The sequence below is a fragment of the Microcebus murinus genome, chromosome X (assembly GCF_040939455.1).
Source record: "Microcebus murinus isolate Inina chromosome X, M.murinus_Inina_mat1.0, whole genome shotgun sequence".
Lineage (NCBI taxonomy): Eukaryota > Metazoa > Chordata > Mammalia > Primates > Cheirogaleidae > Microcebus > Microcebus murinus.
The window spans coordinates 97,207,682-97,225,947 of NC_134136.1; the positions used below are offsets into that span (position 1 = coordinate 97,207,682).

The 18,266-nt window shown below is 37.7% G+C and overlaps 1 protein-coding gene across 2 annotated transcripts in view; it reads left to right on the top strand.

Moving 5' to 3' along the window:
- Positions 1 to 18,266, top strand: part of PHEX (phosphate regulating endopeptidase X-linked) — a 209,578-nt gene that overhangs the window by 124,402 nt on the left and 66,910 nt on the right. For both annotated transcript variants that reach the window (XM_012784616.2, XM_075999112.1), the window contains one exon: positions 11,934 to 12,011. In XM_012784616.2, coding sequence (XP_012640070.1) covers positions 11,934 to 12,011 — 78 coding nt within the window. The remainder of the gene's footprint in view (positions 1 to 11,933; positions 12,012 to 18,266) is intronic.

The following is an 18,266-nucleotide window of genomic DNA, read 5'->3' on the forward strand; positions in this document are numbered from 1 at the left end:
GGAGGATTAAGCAGCTGATTAAATTTCTCTGAGAAATGTTAGATGTTAGGGCCTAGGTATTACAGGTGCATTTCTAAGCCCTTTGAATCTTGACATTTGAAAATGATTTTTAATAATTTGTGTTTTTTTTCTTTCCCCCCAAAAGTACGTTGATTTGTTCATGATATTTATTTCCATTTTTGGTTATTACTTGTATATTGGCTCTATTTTAAACTCATTTACCTCAGCAAAATAGGAATATGTATTATAGTTATATATGATTATACAGTTAGATGATTGTTTAAATAATTATTACTTAATCATGTGTTTATATGTTGATGAAACTTTCTGAAAAGCTTAACCTTTGCACCTTGCTATTTTTCTTTGCACTTGCTATCGCACCTTGTTATTTTTCCCTTACTATCTTTACTATTGGTTTTGAAAAATTTGAGAACCTCTTATGTAGATAGGGTTGGCACACTTTTTCTGTAAAGAGCCAAATAGTAAACATTTTGGGCTTTGTGTAGGCTACATGGTCTTTGTTGCCACTACTGAACTCTGCCATTGTAGCATAAAAGTGGCCATAGACAATAAATGAGTGTGGCTCTTGTCAGGGAGAAAAAACTTTTCATCTACTGTAGTAGGTTTAGTGTTTGGGGACTGTGAATTAAACTGACAAGAGACACATTAGCAAGATAAAGACAAAGTTTATTCACTTTGGGGCTTATATATTGTCTTAAGAAGCAGAGGGGTTGGGATTTCAGGGGACAATAAATGGTGGGACATGACTGAAAAATATATGGGCGAACCTTATGGAAAGTAAGGTTTGTTTTAGTAAGCTCTGTTTATGCATGTTCTCATCCTGGCACCAGTTTCTCATCTCTGGTGACAGGAGTCACTGTTTCCTCTGGTATAGGAAGCTTCCCTTATAGGAGGATTTATCATAGTTGAATCCTTTTGGAAGGCTCTGCTTTTAGGTGGATAAGATGAGTATAGAGAAAGCCGCTTCCAGCTTCTGTTGAGTCTCAGCTGCCTTCCAGCTCAAAATAATTCTTTGGCATAGTAGCATATCCTGATCAATACAACTTTATTTAAAAAAGCAGGTCATAGGGTGGTTTGGGCCTATGGACTGTAGTTTGCTGACCCCTGATGTGGAGCCCCGTGAGTGAGAAGGAGCAAAATGTAATTTACTTTGGCTCATATAAAATTCTAATTATGATATAGGATTGTTTCCACTCTTTTATCACTTTGGCTATGTGTGGACAAATGGGTTTAGCTAATTGAGGCCTAGGATATGCATTTGAGCAGGTCTAGCAGCTGTTCTATTCACAAAAACTTTGTGCACAGTTTACTACATATAATTGAAGCTAATAAAAAACACTGATTTAGAAAATCATATGATTTGGCCACTTTCCTGTTCAGTTTTTTTTTTTTTTTTTGAAACGGAGTCTCACTCTGTTGCCCAGACTAGAGTGCCGTGGCATCAGCCTAGCTCACAGCAACCTCAAACTCCTGGGCTCAAGCTATCCTACTGCCTCAGCCTCCCGAGTAGCTGGGACTACAGGCATGTGCCACCATGCCTGGCTAATTTTTTTTAATATATGTATATTTTTAGTTGTCCAGCTAATATCTTCCTATTTTTCTAGTAGACACAGGGTCTTGCTCTTGCTCAGGCTGGTCTTGAACTCCTGAGCTCAAAGGATCCTCCTGCCTTGGCCTCCCAGAGTGCCAGGATTACAGGCATGAGCCATCACGCCTGGCTTCCTGTTCAGTTTTAAAGGAAATAAATGAGGGTTGCCTCTATTTTTAAGGTAATATTGCCCTTACTATTGCGGGGATGGATGTGTTGCTTTATAGTTTAATCAGGGGTAGCTTTGGGTTCTGAATTCTATTGCTACTACTTGTTCCATCTACTTACTAAGAAAACTCAGATATTGATTTCTTTTTTTTTTTTTTTAAACTCTGTTGGGGGTATAGAGCTCACCTGAGTGAGAGGAATATCACAGAGACATGTTTAGTGCCATTATGGCAAAATTAAGATTTACCTGTGCCTGAGTAGTTCCTTTTGTAGACTGAAGAAACTGCCCGCCTCCAAGATATATAGAGTTGGTGTTTTAGGAGAGACAATGGATAGTGCTGATCTATGGTTTGGAGCATGCCTCCCTAGAATGTTGTTCATATCAGGAGGATTGTTTGCTCTACTGGTGCATTACTCACACAGGGTTAACGACGAATAATCTGAAATGTGAGCATTCCTGTCTCACAGTTCTAAAATCAGAACTGTGTTTTTCATTTATAAAGCCCTCTGATTCATGGGGGTACTTATTCATCCTCTACTTCTGCATGATGCATCAGCTTGTGGACCACACCCAAAAGCAATTGCAGAATTAAAGTTTCTGAAGACTCACAATAAATCAGTGCCATTCTTATCAAGGGGATAAAATTTGATTTGTCAGATAACTGCATTGTTATTATTTGTGGAGTCCTGATAGCCTCAAAGGATATTAAAGCCTGTTCCCCAGGCTAATTTTCATCAATACCATTAGCTCTGCTTAGGATTATATCTTTAGCTGAGGCATCTATACTAGTCAATCATTTGTTTGGCATTGTGGAAACTGCCATTGTGTTGAAGGATAGTGTAATTCATGTACAGTCTCCTGAACTTCCGGGAGCTTAAAGCTCAGAATTTTGATTGATGTTTAATAGTTATTATAGAACTCATCAGAGAAAATGAGGCCTTGGTGTGGTTAAGCCTGACTGGAGCTTTCAAAGCCATTGCAAGCTTGAGAAAGTTGCTCTATAAATTGTTTGTGAAAGGGAAGTGATCAGTTGTTCCATTTCTTAATAAAAAAGAGAAAATATGCTAAGAGACTTAACCATGTAGACTAAAACACAAAGCTGTTTAATTAAGTGATTAAAACGATCCCTTTGATGTAATACATGCAAGACATTTGAGAATTTACCTGACTCTCCTAAATAGCCAAGTCAGTAGGGATTAAAACAAATGAGCTTTTCCTCTTGCTTTCTGTAGATCAGCTTAATACTGAGTGGCTTTGAAAATTCAGGAGTAAAGCCGTCAACCTAACCAATCTTTAAATCAGTGTGGTCATATGTGTAAAAATTATATGCTATTTCAGTGCTCACAGTCAAATAAAGCAGAATTATATTTGGTTCTGTTCTTCCCACCAGCATTATCAAGTCATAGTGTACCTTGTGGAAAATTCTGGGAAGGTGGGGGTGACTTTGAGGGTTAAATCATGTTGTGTATTAAGTTTTCAACGTTTTTTGTTTTTCTGAGTTCATTTGCGATAGCTATTCTCTCTTTTAAAGTAATAATCTTCACTTTACAAACTCTCTGTAGTTTCCACAGAAATTAATTGTGATTTTTAAAGCTCTAGCCATAAGTAAGACTTTAGGGCAAGGAATAAACTCCCAAGCAACTAAGATTTGTTGCATGTACATGGTAGTAATAGCAAAGAGCAAAACATAAGCAAATACAAATCTCAGCAGTTAAGCCATGCATGCACGTACATACACTTGCACATGAACCACACTGTGGAGCATGGGTCAGCATTGTTAAGAACTTACTGTGTACTAGCCCCTGTGCTGTGAATTGAGGCAATTCAATAAACAACCTACCCTCATCGAATTTTCTATGTTGGCCTAGTAAACTATGGCCCTTGGGCCATATTTGGCATGTTGTCTGTTTTTGTATGGTCCATAGGCTAAGAAAGGATTTTACATTTTTAAATGATTTTTAAAAATCAAAAGAAGAATATATCACAATACGTGAAAGTTATATGAGATTCAAATTCCAGTGTCTATAAATAAAGTTTTATTGGAACACAGCCACAGCCATTCATTTATGTACTATCTCAGCTTGTCTCTACTTTCCCAGGTACAGTGGCAGAGTTGAGTAGTTGTGCAGAAAGCATACAGCCTACAAAAGCTAAAATATTTACTATCTGGAACTTTGCAGAAAACGTTTGCTAACCCCTAATCTAGGTAATGCAATCTTACTTTATTCCTTTGCTATCTGAATATTTCTTTCAACTCTCTATTTCACTTTATTGGTATTAGAAGTTAAATGTATCCACATTCTACAGATGAGGAAATGAAGAACAGAGAGATTCAGATCATTAAGGTACTGCTAATTTATATCAGTGGTGATGGCAAGTTGTTATAGAACATTTTCCCTCAGCTTTTTAAAATAAAAATGCAGCGAGGCCATGGACCATATTATATGTTTGTATGTTCCTTTAGCACTAAGGAAATTCTTGAGCCTAGATTGCATACTCAGTAAGTATTTGTTGATTGATTGAAATAGCTTATATTAAAACATATAGTTTTGTTTGTCATTGAGAATTAACTGCAATGGATTTTACACCTTGCTCCATTTTCCAGAAGGTTTCTAGGTTCTCACAGAGGCACTCTCTTTTTTCTCCCTATGGTAAGATTAGTTAATATGGAAATGTACTTTGATGTGAATAGCACTGAATGATGTTCATGATCTTGTGTTAGGCCTTTTATATTTAAAAGTTAAATATAAAATATAGCTTTTTATATTTTCTGATACTGTTGATGACATTGATTAGAGTGGGTTTATCGACTAAATTAGTCACTACATGTATCAATATTTATTGAGCATTATTGAGCATTGATTACTTGCTATATGCCTGCCATTGTGTTCCATGTGGAAAACACAATGGTGATTAAGGGGAATAGGCTACTGGCTTAATTTGAATAGTATCAGAAAGACGGTTCTCTCAGCTATGAAAACCTCCCTTATAATTGGATCTATCCCTTTGGATAATAAGCTACTCTTTTTTTTTTCTTTTTGAGACAGTCTCACTTTGTTGCCCAGGCTAGAGTGAGTGCCGTGGCATCAGCCTAGCTCACAGCAACCTCAATCTCCTGGGCTCAAGCGATCCTTCTGCCTCAGCCTCCTGAGTAGCTGGGACTACAGGCATGTGCCGCCAAGCCCTGCTAATTTTTTCTGTATATTTTTAGTTGGCCAATTAATTTCTTTCTATTTACAGTAGAGACGGGGTCTCGCTCTTGCTCAGGCTGGTTTCGAACTCCTGACCTTGAGCAATCTGCCCGCCTCGGCCTCCCAGAGTGCTAGGATTACAGGCGTGAGCCACTGTGCCCGGCCAAGCCACTCTTTTAAATACAGATATTTCTCTAGAGTTAACACATTAGATTGGTATTAGTCAGTCACATTTTATCATAAATTAGTTTGAGGCCCCAGTGAAAGCTGATGGATTAGCTCTCTTGAAGGAATACTAGTTTTGATGGATGAAGAGGGAAGGGGGAGATAACTCTGGAACACAGTGCATTGCCAAGGAAAGGCCAATCTGGGTATGATGGGATAGCAAGGGAAATGAACACACAAAGCCTACTGGGTGTTGAGAGGAACAGATACAGGAAAGAGAAAGGGAGGAAGGCAGAAACCAAGATGGTGAATGCTAAAGACAACCTTTATCTTTTGTCTTTTTTAGGGTTAGATTTCATAGTGTCCATTTCAGAGGTGTGCAAACAGTGGCCCTCCAAAGAATCCTTCAACTTTTTTGTGAGTTGTGAATAGCCTGAATTCTTCTAGCTCATGTGCCCAGTTTGGCTTTGCTAGGGAAATCTTCCAGCATGCTCTAAGAAGCTTGTGGGTATATCTGTCTCCCATTGATCACAGGGTTGTCTCAATAGTCTTTCTCTCTCAACACTTTTTCTCTCATTGTTTTCTCTCTCACCAAAATTGTGGCCTTCTGAAACTGGACCTATGACTAAAGAGAGTGACATTATTTTACAGGAGGCTTCATGTATTTGGTTGAGGGTATAATCTGGCCTGGACTCCCTTGAAAGATCCTCCAAACAGGCACATAATATTTACTCCAAATCCTTGGAAGAAATCATGTTTATACTTTCTCTGTGTAGTCTACAACTAACATTTATTCATCATGCACTTTGGACCAAGTGATAAAAAAGTGTTTTATATGCAATGTCATCCTAACCTCTTGCAGTCAGTGCTATGAAGAAGGTACTAATTTTTTTCTCAAACTACATTTGATAGTATGTTAGGATTACATTAAGCTATAGCTAATGGAATATGCCATACAATGCTTCAAACAAATAAGGGGTTTATTTGCCTCATGTCATGGAGGGGAAGTGGGGCAGTCCAGTCCTAAAATGGTGGGCTCCAGATGTCATCAGCTTTTTATCTCACCATCTATAGCATATAGGTTTCTTTCTCATATTTGTTGCCTTGTGGTTACAAAATGGTTGCTTTACCTCTGGAATTGTATCAGCATTCCAGAAAGGAAGAAGAGGAAAGGCTAAGGCAGTGGTTTTCAACTGGGGGTGATTTTTGCCCCCCAGGGGACATTTTGTAATATATGGAGGCATTTTTGGTTATCACAACTTGGGGAGGGGGTGTTGCTACTGGTATCTAATATGTAGAAGCCAAAGATATTGCTAAACTTCCTACAATATATAGGATAATGCCCACAACAAAAATTATCTCCCAAAATGTCAATAGTGTTGAGGTTGAAAAACCCTGGACTAAAGGCAGAAAGCACATGCCAGTGAGTTTGTCCTCTTTTAAAATGGATTCTTGGAAGTACAACAAGGACTTTCAGTTATATGTCATTGGCTCAAATCTCATCCCATAGCCAACTCCAGTTGTAAAACAAGCTGGGCAACACAGCTATTTTTTGTTGGTTCCATTGTCATCCTGAGCAGAATTGGGGTCCTGATAGTAAAGAGAAGAAAGAGATAATAAATACTGGGTAGACAATAGGCAATGTTTGCTTCAGAAAAGTCAAGTACTTTGCCTAATGTCATAGAGGTAGTAAAGATAAGCAGCTACTTGAGCCTCTTCCATTGAGAAAGGATGTCCAGTTGCCAAGCACAGCAGCTCTTCAGATGTGTGTATGAATACATGTTATGGAAAACTCTGGAGTTTTTGTTCAGCCACAAACAGCCTAGGAAATACTTCTTGCAGGGCATGATATACAATCTGTTAAATATTCATATCACTGTTCTCTCAGCATTTGCAGTGGAACTTGCCTTTCCTTGTAGTCCACATAACCAACGGAATAATTGATTTTAGACCTGCCTCACTAATATTGATTCTGACCTGCCCTTCAAGCCCTCAAACTGTTGGTGCTCCATCTCTCCTATTCGGAGAAAGGTAAAAAATGATGTGATCACTATTTGCCTTAGAGTTCATTCAAGAAAACAAATGCTCTTTTAAGTATATCAACCAGGAAGATATTTAATACAGGGAGTTGGAGGCTAATGTAACCATTTGGAGGGCTGGGAGTGAAGGGCAGAGCTGACCAATGATCTCTACACTAGTGGAGTCTTCTCAGGAGAATGCCTGGAAGTTGCTGGCAAAGTGCTGTGTCTGCTTTCTGCAGATACCCATGTGCCTGCCTATGGCTACTAACAACAAATACATGGTGTCTCCTTCTTCTTCTACCTTCGGAGTTGCCTATGAGTAGTTCTCATTGGCAGTCTAACCTGGAGCCATGCTCCATGGGATATTGTGAGATGTATTAATAGTTCTGAAGCTTCTCAGGAAAGAACATAGAATAAGGTAGAATAGGATGATTGGGCATTGACCATAGACTCTCTGGAAGAAGATGCATTTGAGTGTAAGTAGAAATTTGGGGGAGGAAGAACATTCTATTTAGATGTTGGCAATGTTGCTACTAGTATTATTCATTCTAGCTATGAATCCTTGGGAGGTAAATAGAAATTCTTTATATCTCTGTACTAATTCTTTTCATGTCATGGTGCTGCTAAATAAATAATAAAAAAAGGATTCAATGACCTGCGTATATGGTGCAGAAGGTAATATATTCTGTGAGGCTCCGTAGTGCAGTGGGGGGTCCCAGAGCGTGAGGTTTGAAAACAATGCATAATTCACCAGCATGCTCCAGAAAGACTAGTTTTCAGAAAACAATTGTGGATGACTCAGCTTATATATTTCTTTCTTTTCTTTTCATTTTTTTTTTTTTTTTGGTTTTGTTTTTGGGACACTATCCAGAGCTCTTTATTTGCTATAGTTATGCATATGCTGACTTATGGTGAGCTGATAAAATACAGTGAGAAATTAAATATAATGGAAGAAATAATAATTTCATAACAAGGTAACTTATAGACATATGACATGTCATTTGGTATTGGGTGGAGAGTTATAACCTTTAGTTATCTGCTATCTGGGTCACATCAGCCTTTTAGTGTGTGTAACTCACAGGGGTTTGAAGGCATAATTTGATTTGTGCTATATTTGAGTCTCTGGAACAGCAAAACCCATTATGATTGTGTCCTACAACACTTGTAAAGTCCTCTCTGAGTCTTGAGTTTCAGGTTTCTGCTGATATTTAATATTTGAATTATCTCAAGGAAGATAAGGAAAATGTACTATCTTATTCTATTTATTTCTTGAGGCAAATTGAAAGGGACTAAAGGAAAAAACTTGTTACCAAGAGCAGTGTGCAAAGGTCACTGGTTTTGCTTTGCTGGAAAAAACCAATGTGTTTGGGGTTGCCTGGGTCTTCTGTTGGGTCATCTGGAGGCAGATCTGGAGATGAGGATTCCTGTGCAAGTGATTCATTGAGCAAATGCTCCCAAGAAACACTAGCATGGGAATGGGAGAAGCAAGACGGAGGGGCAAGATGCAGGCAAAGGTGTGATTTCAGGGGACATCTCAGCACTGGTCCTATCTAGCAAGAAACTCTGGAAGTGCAAATTATACCTCAGAGTTTGTCCTGAATTGAGGCAAAGGCTTTCATACTCTTGCTACAGTCAGTTATCAGCTAGGGGTTACCTGAGTGGAGTTGGAGGTAGATTGGGCAGAAGGCAAATAAATTCCCAGGAGCTAGCTGTTTTTGAGCACAGGCAAGGAGCTTTAGTCGCCCTAGGGTAGGCCTTCAAAGAATCTTAGGTGCTGGCCTTTAGAAAAGAAAAGAACATAGATGCTGGGGAGGGATGTACAAAAATGATCAAAGGAATCCCAGGGGATCTGGTCAGAGCCCTGAGAATATACTTAGAATGTACTTGTAAGCTTCTCTTTTGCTTTTTTGTGAAACCCAGAATCTGGGGAGAGGAGAGAGAAATATTCACATAGAACTGTAAAGTTTCTCTAAAGTAAGAGTTGACAAACTTTTTCTAAAAAGGGCCAGACATAATACATATAGAAAAAAGTAGCTGGGCATGGTGGCACATGCCTGTAGTCCCAGCTACTCAGGAGGCTGAGGCAGGAGGATCCCTTGAGTCCAGGAGTTTGAGGTTGCGGTGAGCTAGGCTGACGCCATGGCACTCTAGCTCGGGCAACAGAGTGAGACTCTGTCTCAAAATAAATAAATAAATAAATAAAAAGTCCAGACAAACTATTTGAGGCTTTGTGGGCCACCGGGTTTTGGTCCCAACTACTCAACTCCACAGTTGTAGGCAAAAACAGCCATAGATAATAAGTAAATGAATGGGTGTGGCTGTGTTCCAATAAAACTTTATTTATAAAACAGGTGAGAAAGGGTGACTGGATTTGGCCCAGGGGTCATAGTTTATTAATCTCTGCTCTAGAGGCTCTTTCTATGTACCTAAGGTGATTTTATTTTTATTAATTCCCTATATGCTGCAAAACACAGAGGATAATTAGTACTTTTATCTATCAAAAGGATGGTTATGACGTTATGACTTATCTTTTTTTTTTTTTTTTGAGACAGAGCCTCACTCTGTTGCGTGGGCTAGAGTGCCATGGCAACAGCCTTGTTCATAGCAACCTCAAACTCCTGGGCCCAAGTGAGCCTCCTGCCTCAGCCTCCTGAGTAGCTGGGACTACAGGCATGCACCACTATGCCCTGCTAATTTTTTGATATATTTTTAGTTGTCCAATTAATTTCTTTCTGTTTTTTAGTAGAGGAGGAGGGGTCTCGCTCTTGCTCAGGCTGGTCTTGAACTCCTGACTTGTAGTGATCCTACTACCTTGGCCTCCCAGAGTGCTAAGATTATAGGCATGAGCCACCATGCCCGGCCACGACTTATCGTAAATTATTGTAGACCCTAACCTCCAATTTTTCTGGGATCCTGGCTATCATTCACAATGTTGCCAGGATAATTTTCCTGAAGCATGACTCATCTCCTTTTACTTTCCTGCTAAAGATATTTAGCTCTCTCTTAGCTATAAAATAAAATGTAGACTCGTTAGCATGGCATTCAGGAGTCTCTGTGATCTGACCCAAGCCAATTTTCCTGCATTATCTTCTGTTCTTCACTCTTGTGTATTTATGGTCCAGCTTCATCAAATTACTTACCATCTCTCCAATATGCCATGTGTTTCCTGTCTCCCTGTATCCTTTTCTTTTTATTTATTTAAACTGACACAATTTTATATGTATTTATGGTGTACAATATGATGTTTTGATATATGTATACATTGTAGCATGGGTAAATCAAGCTAATTAACATATCCATTACCTCACAATTTATGATTTTTTTGTGGTAAGAACATTTAAAATCTACTCTCTTAGTGATCTTCAAGTATATAATACTTTGTGATTAACTGTAGTAACCATGTTGTACAATAGATCTTCTGAACTATTTCTCCCATCTAACTGAAATTTTGTATCCTTTGATCAACGTCTCCTAACCCCAACCCCAACCCCTGGCTCATGATAACCACCATTCTATTAATACTTTCTGCTTCTATGAGTTTGACTTTTCTAGATTCCACATATCAGTGAGATCATGTGCTATTTGTCTTTCTGTGCCTGGCTTATTTCACTTAGCATAATTCCTTCACGTTCATCCATGTTGTCACAAATGACAGGATTACCTTCTTTTATAAAGCTGAATATTATTCCATTGTGTATATATATATACCACATTTTTAAAAAATCCATTCATCCATATGTAGATATTTAGGTTGATTCCATATCTTGGCTATTTTGAATAGTGTTTCAATGAACATGCAGGTGCTGATATATCTTCAACATATTGACTTCATTTCATTTGGATATATACCCACAAGGGTCTAGAATTTAAGATAAGTCATAATGTCATAACCATCCTTTTGATAGATGAAGGTACTAATTATCCTCAGAGTTTTGCAGCATATAGGGAATGAATAATTCCAGAAGTGGGATTACTGGATCACATGGTAGTTCTACTTCTAAGTTTTTGAGGAAAGTCCATAATATTTTCCATAGTGGTGGTAGCAATTTACATTGCCACCAACACTGCAAGGATTCCCCTTTTTCTCCACACCCTCCCCAACACTTATCTCTTGTCTTGTTCATAACAGCCATCCTAGCAGATGTGAAATGATATCTCAAAGTGGTTTTACTTTTCATTTCCCTGATGATTCGTAGTAATGCTGAACATTTTAAAATATACCTGTTAGCCATTTGTCTGTCTTCTTTTGAGAAATGTCTTTTCAACTCCTTGCCCCATTTTTTTATTTGGGTTATTTGTTTTCTTGCTATGAGTTGAGTTTTTAAAATATATTTTGGATATTAACCCCTTATTGAATGTATGGGTCACAGTTTTTCTTCCCTGTCTTTGCCCCTCTATCCTCTCCTAAAATGTTCTTCCTCTCAGCTCTGCATTTTGAAATCCTAACCATTCTCTAAGACTCGATTTGATCATCTTCTTCATTAAACATTTTCCCCATGAAGAATGTCTTTGCTCTGGACTTTGAGAACAACGTTGTCTATTTCTATTAAAATGTTTATTTTGTTTACTTTGTGCTAGGTAATTATTTGGTACATTTACTGCATTTTTAGTATATTGACGGCAGGAACTAACTTTTTTCCCCCCCTTCATGGTGGCTTGCATATAGTAGATATTCAGTAAATGGAGTTTTCAGATGAAGATTGCATTCTTCCGTCCTGTGATTATTAATGATTTAAGTGCTGAAACTCTGACATCAGTTTTCTTTTTCCTTTTTATAGGCAAGGGCTGTTTTGGCAAAAGTTGGCTATCCTGAGTTTATAATGAATGATACTCATGTTAATGAAGACCTCAAGGCAGTAAGTGCTAAATTTACTGTATTTTTTTTTTTTTCTGGCAAGTTTTACTGGCCTTGTGCCTTTCAACTAACCCGAGTCTAAGCAATTAAGCCTGGTGGTGCCAGAAAGCACCAACTTTTGATAAATTTCTTGGCTAGATATGAGCATGACTATGCCAGGCATGTCATAAGATTTAGAGCAGATTCAAAATAAAGGAAGTGTCAGAAAGAATGCATAGCTGAGTGGGTACCATAAAGTGAATGGACTTGGATTTGGCCTAATTTGATTGTAAAAGAAAGAATTAAGCAAATTGAGTGTTTTACAATTAGTGGGCATGTTCTAATGGTGAGCGCATCATGTTTGTTGTTAAATACTTTTTATTTGCTTCATTCATAGTAAATGAATAGTAATAAATCTGCTTGCTGGGAGTTAACTTCATTAAACTTTATGAGTGTTTTGGCAAATTAAGTGCATATACATATGACTCCATAATTTATTGTGAGTTGGACTATATATTTGCAATGAGTTACTGATGAGAAACAGTAATAATTCTTTTTTATTCCAATATTTTGGGACAAGTATGTTTCAGTAGATCTATTAATTACAAACTTTTCTAAACACAACCACTGTTATCTCCTTTCCTACAAATGGTTCTGACAAAGAATTTTTCTTCCTCACAAAAAAACCCTGTTTTTACCATTCACTAGATTTTCTCAAAAAAAGTAGTCTTTTGAAGTTCTTTAACACATTAACTGCCATGTGAATTGTATTTACTCACACTAGTTTTGAGCCCCAGGTTTCGTGACATAAAAACCTGGGCAAAACCTGCAGTCGGTTTGTGAAAATCTTCCTTGTTGATGTTCTTATTGTTACAATTAATATTGACAAATTCATTCTAAAAATGTGGATTAAATGAATAGAAATCAATAAATTTTGGTTTTCATGAAATTAGAAAAGATCATTTTATTTTCAAAGTTTTTATTCTATTTTCGTAATAAAATACCATGGCCCCAAGGAAATTTTTTTTTCTAGTGTGGCAGTCAATGTATTAAATAACTATGGTTTTGAGGTATAGTTCTTTCCTGAAAGTGTGGTTCAACAAGTGGCATACCTGAAAGCAATCTTAGCCTTGTAGATGAGCATCAGAATTTTATAAGACCATTCAAAAGTGAGAGAAAGCTTTAATTAGAAACTTTCTCCATTGGACTCCAAGATAAAGTCTCCCAAACTTTTCGATCCAGTTGCTCTAGAAGAAAGTAATTATGCTTCACGGTGTCCTAAAGCTCAGCTGGCCTATTTTATTATACACTGTTTTGATGATGTTAAAAATCCCATTATTATTAGGGTAATTAAAAATACTGAAGCACTTAGCACATTCACGTACATTATCTTTTCATTCCCATAGTGATCCTGTAAAGTAGATATTGTTCATCCCCATTTTGCAGAAAAGGATGCAGAGCCTCAAAGAAGTCAAGTGATCTCTGCAGTGCCACAAAGACTGTCAGAGCCAGGACTGAAATTTTGGCTCAGGAAACTCTGCCTGCAATCAGAGGAGGGGTGGGGGCTGCCTTACCAGAGCTGTTGGGAAGGAGAAGAGCAGAGGGGCGGCCATGTTGTCAAGTGGTTAAGAGAACAGGCTCTGGAGTTACAGGCCTGAGTTTGAATTCTGCCTGTTCCACTTACTAGTTGTTTGATTTTAGTGCAGGTTACTTAACATCAGCTAGTTTCTCTTTGGTTATCTGGATACTGGAAATAATAACCAAGTCTTAGTGTTGTTGGGAAGATTACATGAGATTATATAAATGTAAAGGCACCTAGCATAATGTCTGGTGCATAGTAGGCTCCCTATAAATGGTAGCTTTGTGGATCAATATAAGGATTGTTGCTACTAAGAAGAGCATCACCAGGGCAGAAAGTACCTTAGCAGGAGGACCTGGGTAATTCCTTGTGATTGGTAAATATTCCAAGTCAGGATGTGAAAGAGAAGGTTTGAGAGGCAGTTTGGTGTAGTGATTATGAACATGGAAAGTCAAAGTGCCTGCAGTGAAATCTCCAGTCTGCCACTTCTACCTGCGTGACCTATGGTAGGTTACACAGTCTCCCTGTGCCCCAGCTTCTTTATCTGCAGAATGGGGTTGATGACAATCCCTCCCATTATAAGATTGCTGTGAGGATCAAATGAGTTAACGTATTTAAAGTGTTTAGGACCAACCCTGGCACACAATCAGCACGATGTAAGCGTTGGCTATGACATCCTCAATTCGCACTTGTGACAGCGGATTATTTGGGTTTGGAAAAGTCATCATGAATTAACTCATGCAGTGTCCAGGTCCCTCAAATTGATTTAAAAGGCTATACAGATGGAGCAGTTCCAAGTTTTAATCAAATAAGGTAGCATTCAGGGCTCACTCATAATATTTAATTGATCAAGTTTTGTTGGCAGTCTGTTGCTGTCTAAGTTGCGAGCCCCAAATTTAAGGACTCACTGAATAGAGTATCTTTTGTGAAAAGAAACCAGATGCCAAACAGGATGACATGTTGGGTATGCTACTTCATTTCTCCGGGGCCTGAACTGAAGCTGTTAGACACCGAGATTTTTAATCACTTCTGTGAAGAAATGGCTTTCACTGGACTCATTGCCAAAGCAGACACAATTACCCAAGAGTTTTAACTGTTTAAAAAACTGACAGTGAAAAACATTCCAAATACATGAAGTAAAAGTTATTTGTCTTCAGAAACTGATAGAAATAATGAATAAAACCCAACGTGAAAGTAGGTGAAGGATGATGTATAGATTGTAATAGTGACACTGAAGTTAGTAGCAAAAGGACTGAAGTAGGGCTGGTACACAATGGGACTGGTTTCAGTTTTAAGAAACATGTAGATAAGGACTACTATAGGGCCTGTGAGAAATTTCTGGTAACACAAGCTCTCAGCATTAGAGGCTGTTACAAATGAAAAACAGCTTGCTACATTTGACACAAGTGAAGATATGATTCATCAGGCACAAATGCAAAAGCAAAGAGGAGAGAGATTAGGTGATGGATCCAATGAAGGTCAAGGAGAAAGGTTGAAAACTTAAGTCGGGCTCATGGGGAGATAAGAACAAATGAAAAAGAATTGAGAGGCAAATGTGAAAAAAAATCAGAGGAAAAAATTATTTCTTTGAGGTTGACAAGGTAAACTGAGATACTCATTAAAGCATTTCTGAACAACAGTCTTGTAGTTTTTGAAAAGAGCAAGAAGAAAGAAAATACGCTTTATTTGAATCCACATCAACATGCAGGAAAGCCTATTAGGCTAAAAAGGCATCGGTCCATTTTCTAATTCGCCTTGCAAAGTATTCCATTTCATTTGTCCTTAATGGAAATAGAATCAGGAGTGAGTTTATATCAGTTTTGAAAAGATTGCTGTATCAGCCAGGAAAGCAAAAAGCACACTAGGTATTTCAGACAGGGGGTTTAATACAGGAAATAGGTTGGAAAGCAGAAAAGGGGAAGGTGAGATAAACCACCCGATTAATAACTTTAGGAAGCAACTGCCACCCCTGTGCCTAGGGACACACAGAAGGGAGGAGGGGATGGATAGTGCCATCACTTAGGAGAGCAGAGGGGGAACTGCCACTCCAGAGCTGAGCTGTGGAGGAGGGACTTACAGATTCTTCCAGAGTCACTGTCAGAAGAAGAAAGGAAGGGAGGGGGTGAGCATGGGGGCAGGAGAGAGAGCAAGCGGCACCTTTCCCCCTCTTGCCCCAGTGCCTCCTATTGGCAGGAAGTCAATTGGCAAAGGAGCCTGGGAAAGAGAGTTTTCAGATTCCCCAGTCTCTATTATTATAGAACAGAGTCAGAGGGTGAGCAAATGTGGCTGATAGACAACAGGTAAATAACCGGCACAGTGAAGCCCTTCACTCATTCTTGTGAAAGCCAGTGGAGAATTACAGTAGGGGTTAAAGTCAGGATCATGGAGAGGGGACAGCTGGTTCCAGAGCAGGTCAGCTGGCTGGTGTTCCCTGAGACTCACCCTTACATAGCGGCTTCGGTAACTGCTTCTTCCACAGTATATTATACATGTGGAATATTAAGCATTTTGAACATCACGCCTGTATATAGGTATGTATATATATATACAGATGTTACTTATGGGCAAAGTCATCTAAACACACCAATCTTGCATATTGCTTTGTTGTTTAAACAAAGGAAAGTGTAGATACAAAATCTGGATTTCATTAAGTATTCAGAAAATTCTTTGCGTGCCTAACACAAAATCATTCTTATAGATATTGGGGTATAAATCTGAGTGTCTTTAAATGGATTTAAGTTAGATGAAAAGTATTCTAGAATTTTTACTTCCTATTGGCATATATAGCGTCTTATAAAAGTGTACTTACTCATTTTACAGAGAAGCTGAACACATTTCCTTTGTCTTGCCCTTATTACATGTTCCCCATCTTTGTGTGTGTGGGTGGTAATTACTTTATTTTTCCATTTAGTCTGTGGCATTTGGTGTTTGGCATCTGGTATAGGATTTCCAAGAAGAGAAATGCAGGTTCTCCTGAATTTTATGATCTGGACATCTGTTCTTAGGAAATGACACGACAGCCCCAATTAATTCCCCAAAGGTCACTCAATTGAAAAGTCAAGAGATGGAATTGATTGAAAGTCATTATCAACTTGACCTAGATTTTCTCTGAAAGGACAAGAGGCTTTTGAGCCAATTATTGTCCCTTGTCAAGTTTAATTTTTTTTTTTTGGAGATTACAAGTGGTTTTAAAATATTAATGTGCATTCACTCTTGTTGCTATCTCTACAACAAACAGAATTTTCCCAGTGGTTGTTGGGCTTCAGATTTCTTTGTCATTCAAGGGCCTTTTGAAATATTTAAAGTAATCAAATTATTATCACATGGGAGAAAATTTGGGAAACAGAAAAGGAATGAACAAACACCCATGACATTGATATTTGAACATAATAGTGCATACTTCCGTTACAGTGTTACTTTGTTCTTGTTGATTTCTGTATAGCTGTAATTGATGTTTATATATAATTTTGTATACTGATCTTTACAGTTAACATATTGTTTTGTCACTGTCTTCAATAGCCTTTCTTAGCATTATTTTAACAGCTGTATGATATTTCATTAAGTAAGCTATACCATGATTTATTTAATCACTGCTTTGAGTCCCATCCACAATTCTTATGTTTTCTTCCTCCTTCCCTCTACTCTTTCTGTTGAATCACTGGTTCTCTTGTTTAGGCCAATGAAAATAACATTGAAATGAGAGCCAAATGACTTGGACTGCATAGCTTTGACCAGTTCCATAATCTCTTTAGCCCTGTTTCCCATCTATCATATGAGAATAACAATGACTGGTTCCTACTTACCCCTATACACTTAACCTGTCTCAGAGGAAAAAGTAATATTTGTCCCTTATTCGTTGTGATTTCCATCGTATAAATGGAATAGAACAATTAAGCCAAGCTAAGAAATAACTAATATTCTCAATGTAGTAATTTTAAAATTGTCCTCCTAAACAGAGATAAGCTGTGACAAATTGTAACTACTTACCTCAGAGTTTTGCTTCCATCATTATTTTCATGGCCTGTGGTAGGACCTTATTTATTTAAAGTATTTTTAGACTTGGGGCTCTTTACTTCTTTAGAAAGTTTTGGAATGGTTTTCTATTTATTGTCTGTGGACCAACGTGAGTGCCAATATTTTTTTCTTTTCTTTTTTTTCAAATGGGACAGCAAAGTATCACAATTAGCAAACTCTTCTAAAAATAAAAACTGACCCCACTGATATTGCAAAAGAAAGAAAGAAAGAAAGAAAGAAAGAAAGAAAGAAAGAAAGAAAGAAAGAAAGAAAGAAAGAAAGAGAAAACAGTTAATATTTTTGAAGGAAATTCCTTTGGGAGAATTTCCCTGAAAATATTCTGAACCTAAGAACATACCTGAATTTTCTATCAGTTACAGTCATATTCTGAAGGTTCTGGCAGAGCTATCTTGGAAACAAAAGCTGGAAAAGGCTAAGGATTGAACAATGGATGCATGTTTATTTTTTTTATTTATTTATTTTTTCTTTTGGATGCATGTTTTAACCACCCAAACTGGGAATGCCTTAGGATTGCTAGTTAAGGTTACTTCCTAAAACAAGATGCTTACTCTATTTCTTCTGAGGCTAAGAAAAAACATGTATCTTAAAATATAATCAATTATAAGATTTCTTTTTATTATGAAGCATTTCAAACATTGGAATGATATGATAAATAATATTTTG